This window comes from Mizuhopecten yessoensis, unplaced genomic scaffold (genome assembly GCF_002113885.1).
Source record: "Mizuhopecten yessoensis strain PY_sf001 unplaced genomic scaffold, ASM211388v2 scaffold716295, whole genome shotgun sequence".
Classification (NCBI taxonomy): domain Eukaryota; kingdom Metazoa; phylum Mollusca; class Bivalvia; order Pectinida; family Pectinidae; genus Mizuhopecten; species Mizuhopecten yessoensis.
Window position 1 is genome coordinate 80,777 of NW_018480045.1, and position 18,213 is coordinate 98,989.

General features: G+C 35.9%; 1 protein-coding gene across 1 annotated transcript; it reads right to left on the bottom strand.

Annotated features, from left to right (window-relative positions):
* Positions 1-698: 698 nt before the first annotated feature.
* LOC110442731 (WD repeat-containing protein 38-like) lies at positions 699-18,164 on the bottom strand. Its single transcript, XM_021486474.1, has 10 exons — positions 17,872-18,164; positions 12,795-12,879; positions 12,332-12,476; positions 9,938-10,127; positions 9,104-9,212; positions 7,484-7,515; positions 5,447-5,546; positions 3,899-3,964; positions 2,286-2,378; positions 699-1,802 (listed from the first exon to the last, which is right to left on the bottom strand). The coding sequence occupies exons 1-10, from the start codon at positions 17,991-17,993 to the stop codon at positions 1,671-1,673; spliced, it is 1,074 nt and encodes a 357-aa protein (XP_021342149.1). The 5' UTR covers positions 17,994-18,164; the 3' UTR covers positions 699-1,670.
* Positions 18,165-18,213: the final 49 nt, after the last annotated feature.

An 18,213-nucleotide genomic window follows, 5' to 3' on the forward strand; every position in this document is an offset into this window, starting at 1 on the left:
AAGAAAAACTTCTAATCTTTTTCTGGTCAAACATGCTAGCTCTCTCACACAAATATTAACCTCGCATACATCATACATCTATCATAGATTAATAGCTTACCCCATTCATAACGACTCACATGCTACATTAATATCATTTTTTACCTTACTATCTATGGTACATGTATTTTAAAGCAGTTATATTTCTAGTTTTACTTTCAATATAGTATTGATGGTTTGATCACACTCCCCAAATTCAAAAGTCCCATTACATATTTGCCAAGATTATAAAAATCAACAGAAATAACCATCAAATAAAGTGTATTTGCAGAACTTTAAAGGAATCTGAGCCTACCATAATGAAAGAGCTACACAGAATGGATTGCCATCTAAAGCAGCTGTGGTCCTATGGCAACCGTTCTCATATTAACTAAATTAATTTTGTTCAGATTCAAATTTCTAGGCTGGCAATGATACTACAAATTATTTGGTATATTATGCAACTTCTGACTAAATTGTTATGATTGTATTGTCTAAAATATTGTCTTTTCCTCTTTTTACAATAACTCGTTACAACAAACAAGTTACATACATAATTGTATAAAAGTCTAATCTTATCTCAAAAATATTTCTTAAACATAAAATTTACCTTATCTTATCCAAAAAATATTTCTTCAACATAAAATTAGCCAAATCTTATCTGAAAAATATTTCTTAAACATAAAATTTACCTTTTCTTATCTCAAAAATATTTCTTCATCATAAAATTTACCTTATCTTATCTCAAAAATATTTCTTAAACATAAAATTTAGATGCCTTAAAATTTTTAAGAGTGCACTAAAAGAGGATGGAACAAATAAGAAAATTGTGCTGCCAATTATCAAATGATCAAATTTCAAGAGTATTTATGGATATCCCTTCATGAAAGGACAGGCGAGCTCTATTTGGTCCAACACATTGTCTTGCATTGTAAGTTAAAGCTAGTTTTATCACATATCATGTTCATGTTAAGATCATAAATAATTAGACGACCTGACACATGGAATGCATGGTTAATGAACTTATAACAGTGTTCTTGTCATTCACAACACAATGGCACAAAATAAAATAAAAGATTTTAAAATATTTCTCAAATTAGTACTGTACACGAATTGAACTCAACCAATGGAATAACAATGTAATGAGCAGGTGTACCCTTGGTATGATGGATACTTGTGTTTCATTGGTCGAATTCCTGTCACAATTCAGCTACAGAAATAAATATTTCACTAAGGTAATGAAAGCTCTATCAAAAGAGCAGTTTCCATAAGCAAACTTAAATAGATTGATTGAAAACACTAAATATAATATAAATCACAAATCAAATGAGACGGAGAACTCTGCTGTCCAAAGTTCAGGTTTTCAGACAAGTTAGAAACTGTATATGTCTTTAATAAAGAGACAGTTATTTTTGTTGCACCTTTTCTGGTAACTTTAATTATTTCTAACAAAATCTGTTCTTTATCGAAATTTAGAAACACATTTTCACTTTTTGTATTTTTATCTAAAACTCATTTGAGTCTAAAATGAAAACCTGTCAGAACTCTTGAATGTTTCCAAACAGTTACTGCGCTTTCCTAAAAGCACCCTCACTGATAACTATGGCAACTTCATTAGGACATACACAGCAGACAAATTACAGTGTCATGGTTTAATTTTTCTTCTCTCCACGGAGAAAATAGATATAGTGACTGCAGCCCATTGCGATCTTTGGGTGAAGACCCTGACGGTCATTGTCCACACAGTACACCCCCTGGGGCAGCTCCACAAACTGACCAGTCGTCTGAAAGGATAAACAGGTCAAGGTCAAAGATACAAATGTGTCATGGTGGAAATTCAAGTACAATTGCCCAAACACATTTCAATGTCAATCATATCAATGTCAGTCAGAGGAAAACGTGTCATATATGCTCATCATTTAGATAAAACAAATCAAAGGAAAACATGTCAAGGTCAGTCAACAAAGGGTTCATGGACAAGAGCCCAGGCAAACAGGTCAAGGAGGGATTCTTTTTAGAGAAAAACAAAGGAAACCATCTGACGAATAAAGTCGAAGACATTATTTACAGAAAAGCAAAGATTTTATGCTTAATGACATACAAAGTAAGCTAATTTATTATCTGCAAATAAAATATAGCTCAAAGTTGATGCTGGACAAACCAGACAGGAACTATTTCATACATCACAGTTTTGCCACACTTAGGTTAACAGCTTCACACTTCCTGAGTAAATGATGCTGAGTTTTAGCAGTTTGTCCATAACTTACGTTCAGTGTGCCGCGGTCAATAATTCTGGCCATATGCATCAGTGACCCACCAGCTATAATACTGTCCTTTCCCAGCCACTGGCAGCAGTTCACCTATAACATAACAGTATAGTACCATGTCTGAAACACTTCATGACTGCGTAACAGTAGTCAAATGTTCAAAACACTTCATGTATAAAATCTATTAAATATAAGAAGTGGCTTATTAACCAAAACCTGACAAGTATAGACTGATAAAATACAGACATGGTGGTGCAAGCAAAAACATGAATGTGTTAGGTAGATATTTTCAGTCATTGAAGTTAAGTTTATTAAACTCATTATTTTGACATTTTGATAATACATGTAACAAGATCTAAATGTCAACATGTATCAGACGAACATTTTGACATGCATCAGACTTTAATGTTGACGTGTATCAGACTCATATGTTGACATGTATCAGATCGACTCATACGTTCTCATGTATCAGACTCATATGTTGACATGTGTCTGACTCATATGTTGACATGTGTCTGACTCAAATGTTGACGTGTATCGGACTCAAATGTTGACATGTATCGGACTCATATGTTGACATGTACCAGACTGACATGTTGACATGTACCAGACTGACCTGTTGACATGTACCAGACTGACATGCTGACATGTACCAGACTGACATGTTGACATGTACCGGACTGACATGTTTACATGTACCAGACTGACATGTTGACATGTACCAGCCTGACATGTTGACATGTACCAGACTGACATGTTGCCATGTACCAGACTGACATGTTGACATGTACCAGCCTGACATGTTGACATGTACCAGACTGACATGTTGACAGGTACCAGACTGACATGTTGACATGTACCAGACTCACATGTTGACATGTACCAGACTGACATGTTGACAGGTACCAGACTGACATGTTGACATGTACCAGACTGGCATGTTGACATGTACCAGACTGACATGTTGACATGTATCAGACTCATGTGTTGATGTGTATCAGACTGACATGCTGACATGTATCAGACTGACATGTTGACACACACCAGAGGAACATTTTGACAATTATCAGAATTACATGTTGACACATACCAGACTCACAAGTTGACACATACAAGAGCGACATGTTGACATGTACCAGACGAATGTTTTGACATATTCCAGACTGACATGTTGACATGTACCAGACTGAAAATTTGCCATACAGCAGACTGATATGTTGACATATTCCAGACTGACATGTTGACATGTACCAGACTGACATGTTGACATGTACCAGACTGACATGTTGACATGTATCAGACTGACATGCTGACATGTATCAGACTGACATGTTGACACACACCAGAGGAACATTTTGACAATTATCAAAATTACATGTTGACACATACCAGACTCACAAGTTGACACATACAAGAGCGACATGTTGATATGTACCAGACGAATGTTTTGACATATTCCAGACTGACATGTTGACATGTACCAGACTGAAAATTTGCCATACAGCAGACTGATATGTTGACATATTCCAGACTGACATGTTGACATGTACCAGACTGACCTATCACTGTTGACACTTACCAGACAACTGCTACACTGACATGTTCACACTTACCAGACTGGCATTTAATGGCTCTGGGGGCACATCCTTAATAAATTTCCCTAAAGGAAAGTCCCAAATCTGAAAATGAATTGTTTATCAGGTTTAAAAACAATATCAAACAAGTATTCCCTATTGGTAAAAATAAAAGTTTGCATTTTATTATATTATGAAACAAGCAAATTCATGGAATGTATATCCCCTGCTTTCAGGACAAATTGTAGGTAAACATTATTGAGGTTTGGTTTAAACATGTGAGTATCGTGCTGTTGAGACATAATGTATAGCTTGAAACCCGAAGAAAAAAAAGCCTTATCTAATATTTGCTAGAGTTATTAAGCGGAAACTGCAAATAATGACTCTGCCAAATGGAGTCCGATTAAAGTGGTTGTCAAACTTGGCCGAGCCCTTAAGACATTTAACCATGTGACCAATTTTGAAGAAAATCAGTTAACATTTGTTATACTTATTGCATGGAAACGAAGTGCAGCATATAATGACGTTTTTCGTTATTCAAGGGGCCATAACTCCACCAAATGGGGTCCGCTGAAAGCGGTCATCGAACTTGGTCGAGCCCCTAGTTGTAGTTATTGCAAGGAAATGAAGCATGACAGACAGACAGACAGACAAACCCCAATTAATGTCCCTGTTTTGGTGAAGGAGGGAGGGGGGGGGGGGGAATAATCTTAAATCCAGTGCTTTAATCCAAATGAAAAGGTTTTTAAGTCAACAGTGTTTAAGTGGCAGCTAATATTGCTAGAAAGCCGACCTCAATGAATATAGAATTATAATGATGAATACACTAAGAGTATTGTATTTTTGTAAGTACTTATACATGTAATTCATGGAAGACCAATATATTTTGAATTTGTATGTAATGTTATGCAAAGCTGTAATGTTCAAATATTGCAGTAGCATGAAGCTGACACAAGACATGATAGAGATTAGTTAGTGCAATATCATTGTTACTGATCAGACCACATAGGAACCTGTTGAAGCCAGAAATCCAAAACCAAAACGTTGTTGCCTTAATGACAATTTTTTCCCTTGATTGACATTCTATTATGCAAATAATTATTTATGTAAATAGTTTGATTATCCTTCAGACAGAAACTTGGATTACCCTGATACAGGCCGACAATGTACCCTGATACAGGCCGACAATGTACCCTGATACAAGCCCACAATGTACCCTGATACAGGCCCAAAATGTACCCTGATACAGGCCCCAATGTACCCTGATACAGGCCCCCAATGTACCTTGATACAGGCCCCCAATGTACCTTGATACAGGCCCACAATGTACCCTGATACAGGCCCACAATGTACCCTGATACAGGCACCAATGTATCCTGATACAGGCCCCCAATGTACCCTGATACAGGCCCCCAATGTACCTTGATACAGGCCCCCAATGTACCCCGATACAGGCCCACAATGTACCCTGATACAGGCCCACAATGTACCCTGATACAGGCTCAAAATGTACCCTGATACAGGCCCACAATGTACCCTGATACAGGCCCACAATGTACCCTGATACAGGCCTCCAATGTAGAGTACCTGTAGAGCATTGTCCTTCCGCCAGGAACCAGTCAGGATGTGATTGTGCTCTGCGTCAATGTCCAGGGAATCTCCACAAATATGTGGGCCGTGGAAATGTCTGAAATATCAATAACAGTGAGCAATTTAAGTTTTCATATTCATGAATTAACAAAACAGCCACACTATAACTGTTTTAACTATACTATTGAATGTATATTTTAATAATGGAATGACAATATAAATGTTGCGACCAATTAATAAAGAGGCCATGACAGTTAAACTAGAATTCATATTTGAAAAAAAATCAATCAAACAAAAAAACTTGATAGCCCTACACCACATGCACTGCAAGCTATGTGTCAAAAACTAGAAAAAAAAGGCTTGTAAATGGGAAATCTAGCTGTTACAAGTCTCCATATCAAATAATTTTCAGTGAGATTCACAAAGGTCAGATTGGATTGTTTGCGATACATTAATTTTTATTCAAATGTAAAATCAACCATAATGGTACAACTGCACATTCAATGGATAATTTGACTGGAAATAAAATAAAAACATCATTTTGTCTTCGTCTTGAATTATTCTCTGTGATATGTCTCAAAGGACAATGTAACATGTTACGTACTGGAAGTTTATAGGAAGGCATCATTACAACTTTGAATGGAAAAAAGTTATGTTCATCATAGGTTCTGCATGATCCAGTAATCATAACTCTGACAGTGGATAAGCTTAACATTCGGTGAGAGATCATGATCCACTAATCATAACTCTTGACAGTGTATAAGCTTAACATTCGGTGAGAGATCATGATGCACTAATCATAACTCTGACAGTGGATAAGCTTAACATTCGGTGAGAGAACATGCTCCACTAATCATAACTGACAGTGGATAAGCTTAACATTCGGTGAGAGATCATGATCCACTAATCATAACTCTTGACAGTGTATAAGCTTAACATTCGGTGAGAGATCATGATGCACTAATCATAACTCTGACAGTGGATAAGCTTAACATTTGGTGAGAGATCATGCTCCACTAATCATAACTCTGACAGTGGATAAGCTTAACATTCGGTGAGAGATCATGATCCACTAATCATAACTCTGACAGTGAATAAGCTTTACATTCGGTGAGAGATCATGATCCACTAATCATAACTCTTGACAGTGGATAAGCTTAACATTCGGTGAGAGATCGTGATCCACTAATCATAACTCTGACAGTGGATAAGCTTAACATTTGGTGAGAGATCATGATCCACTAATCATAACTCTGACATTGGATAAGCTTAACATTCGGTGAGAGATCATGATCCACTAATCATAACTCTGACATTGGATAAGCTTAACATTCGGTGAAAGATCATGATCCACTAATCATAACTCTTGACAGTGTATAAGCTTAACATTCGGTGAGAGATCATGATCCACTAATCATAACTCTGACAGTGGATCAGCTTAACATTTGGTGAGAGATCATGATCCACTTATCATAACTCTGACAGTGGAGAAGCTTAACATTCAGTGCGAGATCATGATCCACTAATCATAACTCTGACAGTGGATAAGCTTAACATTTGGTGAGAGATCATGATCCACTTATCATAACTCTAACAGTGGAGAAGCTTAACATTCAGTGCGAGATCATGATACACTAATCATAACTCTGACAGTGGATAAGCTTATCATTCGGTGAGAGATCATGATCCACTAATCATAACCCTGACAGTGGATAAGCTTAACATTCGGTGAGAGATGATGATCCACTAATCTTAACTCTGACAGTGGATAAGCTTAACATTCGGTGAGAGATCAAGATCCACTAATCATAACTCTGACAGTGGATAAGCTTAACATTCGGTGAGAGATCATGATCCACTAATCATAACTCTGATAGTGGATAAGCTTAACATTCGGTGAGAGATCATGCTCCCCTAATCATAACTCTGACAGTGGATAAGCTTAACATTCAGTGAGAGATCAAGATCCACTAATCATAACTCTGACAGTGGATAAGCTTAACATTCGGTGAGAGATAAGTAACAGGCACTTACCTGACTGAGTGTCGTTCTCTATCATCCCAGTACTGAAAAAATCAGAAAACATGTAATTGCAAAGGCACAACTGTATACAATAGTCAACAAAAATTTTCAATTTCGGACTAAATTAGTACAACACATATATAAGTTTGTTGAATCTCACCTTCATTTTCTGCTAAACTACCAGGCTCGTAAAGGATTGCATTTTTAATACAATTTTCAATAGAAAAAGATAAATCTATCACCAAATAGACTGACTTGGATGTTGAACGACTGCACAAGACCGATTGTGGGATATCGGAGTTTGGGATGGTGCCTCACTAGACATTCCCAAGGCTTTATTTTATAAAATCTGATCAAAAAACCTCTTGGAACCTCATACTTTTCTCTGTATTTATCTCCTAAAAAACACATGAATAAAATACTAACAAGGACTAATTTATCCTGAAGGGCTGGCAGGGCCCCGGAGATAATCATGGTAGCACTAGTGTCAGTCTTCATGCCTAGTAATTATGTTAGCAAATGTATAATGGTATGCAGTGGGAATCAACTGTTTCCATGTTATGACCCAGGGAATAAGTCCTCAGTGGCAGGGGCAGACTTCAGGCAAATCCTTGAACAGTAACATGACAGTGTTTGTCTCCTCGTGCCCAGCAATCAGAAGGTATGTGGTTATAGGGTGGGGATCTCAACCATTTCTAAATTATTTCTAGCTTTGTCTCAGCCCCCTTGGAGGGTCATTCCCTCCATTTGTACATTTTTGGATGATCACTAACAGTACCTGTGTATGTATGCTTCCAATCAAATATGATTGATATCCATAGCATAGTTAAAGAGGAGAAAAGCAATATGGCCAACCTTCCTTTTTTATAGTCAGCCCCTCCATTTACTTGAATCCTTACCACCTGAGGCTGCTTACTCCTATATATGGTTGATATCCATCACATAAGCCCATAAATTGCTTTAAACATTAGAGTCAAATAACACTTTTTGGCCCTTCGGCCCCTCCATTTGTACATTTTTAATCCCAATCACATGAGGATACAAGCACCAACTCTGGTTGATATCTCATATCTCATAGTCAAAAAAAAAGTTATGTTAAAAGCCAGATGGTCAAATTGACTAATTTTTTCCCAGACCCTCACCTCCCTGGGGGTCAGTTCCTCTAATTGTACACTTTTTGATCCCCTCTACCTATGGATGTTGCACATCAATTGATATGAAATTTGATTCAATAACCAGAAGAATGAATGGTTTGATTTTTTTTTGACTGACGAAGGTCACTGTACGGCATATGCTAACCTTGGTCCTTCAGATCAGATGAGCTTACAACATGGAGTTTTTAAGGACCCCTGCCCCACTGCAGGCAAGACACTAGAGACTTCCACTGTAGTTTTTTCATGTATATACAGTTATCTACCCTTAATTTAGTTTTGGGTAGAACCATAGTGAAATTTGGCCACAGAAATTCTGTTGAGCTGGTATAGCGAGAGTATAACACTTTGAGGTTCTAGCCTTGCTGAACTTTTACACTCAGAACACTTGTTGATTACATATTTTTGAACATAGCATCTTTAACTCTTGTTTTTCCCCCTGAAGTCTGCAATTTGGGTGGCTGTGTACAGCAATATTTACCTGTATTGTGTCGTCCCAGCCTCCAGTGATAAATACATGGGGAGTAGTTGGATGGTATATAGCTGAGAAAACTCGTTCTCTATGTCCATCCATAAGTCTGTTTGAGTCACTGGAAGCAAATAAGAAATTCACTCATCTAATTCATTTTTCTCTGAAAGTAACAGACATTTTCATATTTGTAACAAACTTTTAAAAACGAGTGATAGTTGGAGTATGTTTATGTTATGTTCCAATTACCCATCCAAATGATTTATTTTTACAGGCTATTTCAGAAATTTGATTCATACTTTGGACAAGAGGCCTACAGGGCCTGTATTTAAACAATTTTCTCAATAATAATACATATGATCATGGGGTTGAGAAGTGTTTCCATGCTATGACCCAAGAGCTTAGTTACAAAGGGCTGGCCTTGACCAAGAGACCAATCATAATAGCAAATTTGAGTAATGTTTGTCTCTTCAGGACTAGAAATTGTATGTATGGCTATAAAGTGAATGCGAATCTCAAAGGTCTCCATGTTCCAGGTACTAAGGCACCAGGGGAAAAATGGTAAGTGGATGATGGACACTGCACCACGGCATAAGATCGGTAATTGGCCCTTGGTAGACCTGCATCCTTTCAATTGTATGCAATTAGTAAATATGTACCATGAAATAAAATAGGATTGTAAGATTTACTGCCCCCACAACTTCATACACTATTTAACGTGTTGCAAATTTTCACGTTGCAAATCAAAGTCTAGTTCTAGTTCTAAATATTAATAAATCTCAAGCAACAATCAAGCCAAGTACTTCTGATGAATATTCATGATCAATAACAGTAATAAATTTCCACCTTGCTTGGAGAGTGTTGATTTTCGTTTTGGTTTCCTCATCGTACACGTGGATCTGTTCGTCGGCTCCAGCAGTAACAAAGCGTCGCCCTAGTGGACTGATAGCGAGGGCTAAGGTCTGTCGTACCTCGTGTATGGTGTGTAGGCATGACTGGGATGTGTAGTGCCAGACCTTTACATCGCCAGAGGCATCTGTCACACAACAGGCCATATAGTTAAATATCAAACTGTCATACAACAGGTCATACAGCTAAATATCAAACTGTCATACAACAGGCCATACAATTAAATATCAGACTGTCATACAACAGATCATACAGTTAAATATCAAACTGTCATACAACAGATCATAGTTAAATATCAAACTGTCATACAACAGATCGTACCTTTAAATATCAAACTGTCATACAACATGCCATACAGTTAAATATCAAACTGTCATACAACAGGCCATACAGTTAAATATCAAACTGTCACATGACAGATCGTAGTTAATTATCAAACTGTCATACAACTGGCCATACAGTTAAATATCAACTCTGTCACACAACAGATCATACAGTTAAAAACCAAGCTGTCATACAACAGATCATACAGTTAAATATCAAACTGTCGTACAACAGGCCATACAGTTAAATATCAAACTGTCATACAACAGATCGTACAGTTAAATATCAAACTGTCATACAACAGGCCATACAGTTGAATATCAAACTGTCATACAACAGGCCATACAGTTATATATCAAACTGTCATACAACAGGCCATACAGTTAAATATCAAACTGTCACACAACAAATCGTAGTTAAATATCAAACTGTCACACGACAGATCGTAGTTAAATATCAAACTGTCATACAACAGGCCATACAGTTAAATATCAAACTGTCATACAACAGATCTACAGTTAAATATCAAACTGTCATACAACAGATCATACAGTTAAATATCAAACTGTCACACAACAGGCCATACAGTTAAATATCAAACTGTCATACAACAGGCCGTACAGTTAAATATCAAACTGTCGCACAACAGATCATAGTTAAATATCAAACTGTCATACAACAGATCATACAGTTAAATATCAAACTGTCATACAACAGATCGTACAGTTAAATATCAAACTGTCATACTGCAGGCCATACAGTTGAATATCAAACTGTTATACAACATGCCATACAGTTAAATATCAAACTGTCATACAACAGATCATAAAGTTAAATATCAAACTGTCATACGACAGGCCATACAGTTAAATATCAAACTTTCATCCAACAGATCATACAGTTAAATATCAATCTGTCATACAACAGATCATACAGTTAAATGTCAAACTGTCATACAACAGGCCATACAGCTAAATATCAAACTGTCATACAACAGATGATACAGTTAAATATCAAACTGTAATACAACAGATCATACAGTTAAATATCAAACTGTCATACAACAGATCGTACAGTTAAATATCAAACTGTCATACTGCAGGCCATACAGTTGAATATCAAACTGTCATACAACAGGCCATACAGTTAAATATCAAACTGTCATACAACAGATCATAGTTAAATATCAAACTGTCATACAACAGGCCATACAGTTAATTATTATCCCTTTGAGAAAAATCTAGGAATGTGATTGGTTAAAAACTACAGTGTACCAATGCAAACCGCATTCGTAAATCTCAGGGGGTTAACGAAAATCTCAGGGGGTATACGGTCATGTCACGTGATTCTCAGCAGTAACACGGTGGAATCACATGATTTTACAAGGGGTATACGGGTCACGTGTCTTTGTATCTTGCGGCCGGGCAACGGGAGACAACTCTCATTCGACGTCTGCTTCGCTGTTTACAAAATGGCAAAACGTTTCGCTTCGCATACTGATGAGGAAAAACTCAAAGAGGTAATAAATTTGTTACACAGATTTTTGGCAGGGTATACGCGATGATATGACCCTACAGGATTTCGTATTTCCTGAGGCCGATAGGGTTAGGGTCATACCATCCTGTATACCCTGCCAAAAATCTGTGTAACTAATAATATCAAACTCTGTCATACAACAGTCCATATAGTTTAATATCAAACTTTTTACTGAACAGACAAATTTTGATTTAGATGAATTTTGAGAAATACTTCAGATTAGCTTTATGAATAACAAATAACTATTGTATAGCAAGTTATAATGTTTATAGCTAGAACATTAGTGAGTCCCAAGCATGAACTCGCATAAATATTTTAAGATGTTTCGGGTCCATTGATACATAGATTTGTTTTAATCAAATTTGATATGTAGGAAATATATGATTTAATGCCTTGTTACAGGCACTCTGTCTGCTGATATACCTGTATACGTAATTCTTATCATTCAGGTAAACACTAGTTGATACCTACATGTAGCTATGAGCATATTTTGATATTCAATTTTGTCACTGTCTCCAAATATCCTGAATCGTATCTGTGTGACCGGGAGGCGTATCTTCTGTGTATCCTCATCAGCCAGGCTATATAATAGTCTGTGGTGTGTTGCCTCATATATCTAGGTCAGGGAAAAGAATATTAATTGACATGATGTTGGTGCATATTAACTATATATAGATATAATATTAGCAAATGTAGTTTAATTAAGTGCTCTTTAGAGCTGAATGATTTCTGTAAGCACATTTCTAATTTTGTAATATATTCATGTTTGTCAAAATGTGATTGTATTAAAATGGTGTATTGATCGTAATCCTTAACACCTCTGCCAAATATCAAGCACTTGTTTATCCGTTAAGGTGAGATAAATCCTCTGATCTGAGATTACGGAGTGAATGACTGCACACTTTGGGCAATTAGCCCTACATTAAGTACTTACTCTGATTGTGCCATCCGTGAAACCAACAGCCAGCAGTGACCCATCATGATTAAAACGACAACAAAGCACGTCACTGGGACAATCACTGTAATTAAATAGAACAATACAAGAACATCAATCACAACATTAGGAATAGTTATTGTTGACTAATGTTACGTTTTTTCTTATATAACAATGTGTTTTCATTGGTGCGTGTTTCACAAAATGCCATGTCATGTAATAACATGTGAGTTTGTATCTTAAAGGTCAATTTGTGTCACGGGTCTATGTATGTCAGGACAGTGACATTTGATCAACAAAATATTTTGTAATTCAAAACTTCAATACATGTATGTATTATGATTATAGACGACAAGTCGGATAACACCCACAGGTTGGTACCTTAAATATCAACACAATACTTTCAGGTTTGTATCCTAAAGTCCAATATGTCACACCAAATGGGTAAAGGTCAAATCAGAGTAATGCATGTCCACAGTGTAACTTCAAAGTTACAATATATGCATTATGAGAACATCTGAAAGGAGGTAATTTAACTGGAAGTCAGATTTAAGGCATACTGTATCCATGAATATTAATACCAAATCTAAAAGTCTGTCTTTAATATAAAGTATCCCCTTTGTACCATTACCACAAAATATCAACAAATTCAGCCCAATAGAACTCAAGTTATGACCATGTACAAAGTACATTGTTTCAGCCAATCAGAGATCATAGTCCTTGAGCCATCTGGAATCCCAAAAATTGGAAGTACCGGTAGCCATTTGATGTGAAGTAAAACATGTGTGTATGGATTTCCAGAAAGTTTCTTTGTAGATAATCACATAGTTTTGGAAAAAGCAGGCAATGCTTAAATATGTACAAAAAGGGCAATAACTCTGTAAAGAAAATGTAAAAACCAAAACTGAAATATTTATTTATATTGTGTACAAACTAAGTGCACAGCTACATGATGTACTGATCCGCCATACACAAGTTTCGTTGAAGAAGACCTATACTACTTCAGGATGGATGCAGCAGACGGATGGACGAACAGACCGATTGACAGAGGATCTACCAGCTATATTCCAGTCACTTACCTGATAGCATAGTTCAAGTTGACGGATATAAAAGACGGGTGACTTAAGTCAGCGATCACAAAATGGTGCATTTTCTATTTATTTTGTATATTCATACTAAGTTTAAATAGTGAATATTTTATCTAACTTGAGAAGAACAAAATATGTTGCAATTAAACTGAAGCCCCATCAGCTACATTAATACTGCTATCTAAATGGATGGTGGCTTAAAATGAATGTTTGGATCATTCCTACTGGATGTCATTCTAAAGAAGTAAGAATGTGAAAGGCTAAGGAAGAATGACTGCACGATGAATGAATAAAGGGAGAGTAGAATAACAGGTATAATTAACGAAAGCACACATTTTAATGTGTCTGCATGATCTTGCTGAAAATATGGTATATGTTCCCAATTTGGTGCAATAATGCATTTGGCAATATTTTTTGAACACTTTGACAAAGTTGTTTTGTGGCCTTAACATTTGACATATTGTTTCAAATCTGGTAAAATTCTGTACTATTTTGTCATGAAATAAAAATCTTGATTGCAAAGTGACACAGTGACCTTTTAACATTTGTATATGCATACTTTTTAAAGCTGCTGTCTTAGATGATGAAAAATTACAATTATTTCATTCAATTACTCTGTTGAAAAGTTGATGTTCAAATGTCAATAAAAACTTCATCCCTTCATATTTCGGCACATGCCTCAAACACAGGGGCTCGTTACAAATGTCTGAAATACACATATATATATGCTATACTGATATGGGTCACAACACACATAAACGTTTATGTGTGTTGTGACCCATATCAGTATATATATAGCATATGTGTGTATTTCAGACATTTGTAACATGCCCCTGAGCCTCAAAGTACTATATAAATTCTGTTATACATGCATTAATCTATTCAATTTTCAGCATTCATTGTTATCTAGCACAGTTTGATATAAATGTATACCCTGTATTTTAAATTACCATCTTTATAGAACTGCCCCTATTGGTTGTGTATTTTTTCCTATTAAATGTGCTTAATTTATCTTAACCATGCAATCATATCACATACAGGTATTGTCATTCAAGTGAGTGTAACAATGATTTTTTCATAGGGTTGAAATAGTATTATATTGTTTAGAGGGATCAAATCACCTATATATGCTTAAGGAAAAATATTGATTGCATCTTGTTAACAATACAAAGAAAGCTATATTATGCACAGTAAATATCCGATGTGAATTTTGACAGAAATATAAATCAATGACTGTCATATCATACCCAAGAATAGATTTTGCTAGGCTTGAATTTATAGTCTTATACCAATAGAACTGTCCATTCAGATCAGTTTAATAAATAGACAAGTCTTGTAAAGTCAATTAGTCTGACGTGTCAGCAGAGATTAACTGATGTAATGCCCAGTCAATAGCTGTTGTAAGCCGGGTCAATACATCAATCTGTTAACCCAACAGTCAGCCTTCCTGTGTGTTTACATTTCCACCCTGTATACAGACAACTGGTGCCCGTACACCATTTATATATAATTATAAGGTAATCAGGGTGTTTGTGGTTCATACCCACACACTAGGGGTATAGGCTCTGATAGCTAGCTAGAAGCTGTGCTGTTACCTTAAACAAATGGTCCTGTGTAACTGACCGCAGGAATCTGAACCAGTCAATACACCATTAGATAAACTCAAAAAGAACTCAAATATTCCTTAGTTGCTGTCACTAAACATTAAGAGTTTTAAATGATTGCTTCAGGTAATACATGACAAGTGATACTTGGTAATAACTAGTAATTTTGATAAAACTACAAGAAACAGGCATGTCTGGTGTTTTTTAAGTAACACTATAACACTATAGTTAATAGACATTGTGTAGTGGGTGATACATGAATCCCTAACAACTCAAATTATCTCAATATTAGACCAGTGATACTTTTAATAACGGTACATGTATAGGCTTATGTGATAAGTTAATACGTCTTACCTCAAAACAACAATTAAATGCTTACAAGGTTCTTAATGTGTATCAGTTTCAGACTCATTCAATATAGTTACAAATATACATGTACCTAATATCTGATAGTTTGAAATGTTACCATTATATAACTGTACTACAAAAAATAATTTCTGTTGAGGTTTTGCTATAATTCCAATACTGAAAAAAAAAAAATTGAATTATTTTTCATTTAGTATCAAAGAAGTTATGAACTAATTCCATAAATACAGGATTATTAGGGTTGACAATCCCAGTGCTATTTGTGGGTTTTCCAATGAAGAAGAGTTTCATTTTCCTACGGTCATTTGCCCATTTAAATAGCAATAACATTTTTGAAGGAAAAAAATACTTTTATTTTAATTCGCAAAACATCTCAGCCAAGGGGATTTTATCTTTCCTAATGTACTTTACAGTATATGTTAATTTACAAAAATTTGTCCGTTTACAAAATGTGTTTGGCATGTTCTGATGAAAGCCTGTTTATTGGAAAATCAATTTAATTATATGACATGGCTCATCCACCCTCCATGCATGGTCTGAGGCACAATGCACTTGCCTGAACACACTCAAACACTTAACCTAGCTGATGAGTTTGCTGGCTTTGACAAACTGCAATTGTCCAAGAAAATGCAGTTAACATTAGAAATAATATTTAAGAAGTGGATTTCTCAGGTTTTGAAATTAATTTTACACCCTTGATGATTGATTGTAAAGTTTATCCTGTGGAGTTTCAAGTTCCTCGGCGGAAATATTCCCTACTAAATTTTATAATTGCCCAGAATGTTTTTTTGTGCAATGGCCCACTAATACCTAACTACAAATTTGACCTTTTCACCCTTAAAATTGAGAAGGCTCACTTCCGGCTGTCTCAGAGCCCTGTCTGTAAATCATGAACAGCAATTATACTAAACAAAGTAATACAAATGTGAGAAGTAAACAACCTAACTTCCCATACTTACAACAATACAATTTTTTTAATGACATTGACAAACTTGAAGAAAGTGGGATGGGCTTATTACCGGGCATCCAAAGTATCGACAGAAAGTAAGGAAAAGTAGGGGTGGGCTTATTAACAGACATGGGTTTATCACCGGAAAAAAGTCCTCTATAGCCCCGTTTTAATTGCACATAATACACAGAAACAGAAAGTCTACTGTTTTTTTACGAAAAACACAATAATTAAGGTGACAGTACCAGTGACAGTGCGAATGTCGGGACCCAAATCAGATCACGGCATGAATTTTGCAGTATCATACGCTTAAAATGAATATTTTTTGTCAGCATATTAATATTCTATGATGACCTTTAGAATTTATGTGACAAAAAGTATTTCTATAGTGTGAATTTATTCCTATAGTCCAAACCATAGTGCATAGTCGTTGCACGCGCCATTTTTTAAAAACGTAATCAAAACATGGACATTTGAGTTTGAATTACGTTTTCTTGCGCTATTTGAACTTAAAAACTAATTATCTGTAGTCAAAAAATGGTGCATGGTATCTATTCTAAGACAACATCATTGTTATAACTGATTTGTTGACACATTTATTTGTTTATAAGTATTTTTGCAAAAAGTGAACCGATTTGGGTACCGATCCGATTTGGGTACTGCCACCTTATACTGAATTTTGCTACTTTAGCATTGCCAGCAATGCCAGAATTTTAAATTTATAAAAGTTGTCTGGACTGGAGAGTCAATTTAATGTCTAATTTCAGACTTCAGTGCATATTAGCAATTCAATATAATTATCGTTTCACGTTTGTTCGTAAAAACAGTAGACTTTTTGTTTCTGTGTATGTGCAATTAAAACGTGGCTATATAGGATCTAGCTGTGTTCGTTTTTAATCAACAAATAGATCAGGTTACATTCACGTAGTCCAGCTGACGACACTTGTTTGCATTGCCTCTGGCTCAGTCTTGTCTTGGCTCAGGCCTCTGCTATTATGTTATGAACAGTACAAAATTTGTTTTTCTTTTTAAAATAGTTTGTATGTGTATGCAAGCGGCGATATACTCACATTGTATCCAGCAGCTTGAGATTGCCGTCAATGAAAGGACCGCCTTTAGTCTGCTGGGCATGGTCTCCGTAACCTGAAGTTGTTGACATTCCGCTTCGCGGCCTTTCGACTCGTTGCTGCATGCCTTTTCTTCAGTGTCGGTCAATGACCGCCGACGAATATATTTAATAACTCTGTCCACTTAATTACCTTCGATATGTTTAAGTTTTAACTCCCACAATTTCCCGTTTATTGCTTCAGAGCACAACTCGCATCAACTCGTCACCTTGCCTGCATGTAAACGTTGAAGATTCGCACGTAATTCAGGCGAAGTTTTGATTGGGTCAAAACTAACAATGGAAC

Bases quoted from the DNA above. Each gene is read 5' to 3' on its own strand.
- LOC110442731 (XM_021486474.1), bottom strand. From the start codon at position 17,993: ATGCAGCAACGAGTCGAAAGGCCGCGAAGCGGAATGTCAACAACTTCA. The intron at 12,477-12,794 runs GTAAGTACTTAA...TCCCTGACCTAG, and splicing joins TCACGGATGGCACAATCAGA to ATATATGAGGCAACACACCA. The intron at 9,213-9,937 runs GTGGAAATTTAT...ATTTGCTTCCAG, and splicing joins ATCAACACTCTCCAAGCAAG to TGACTCAAACAGACTTATGG.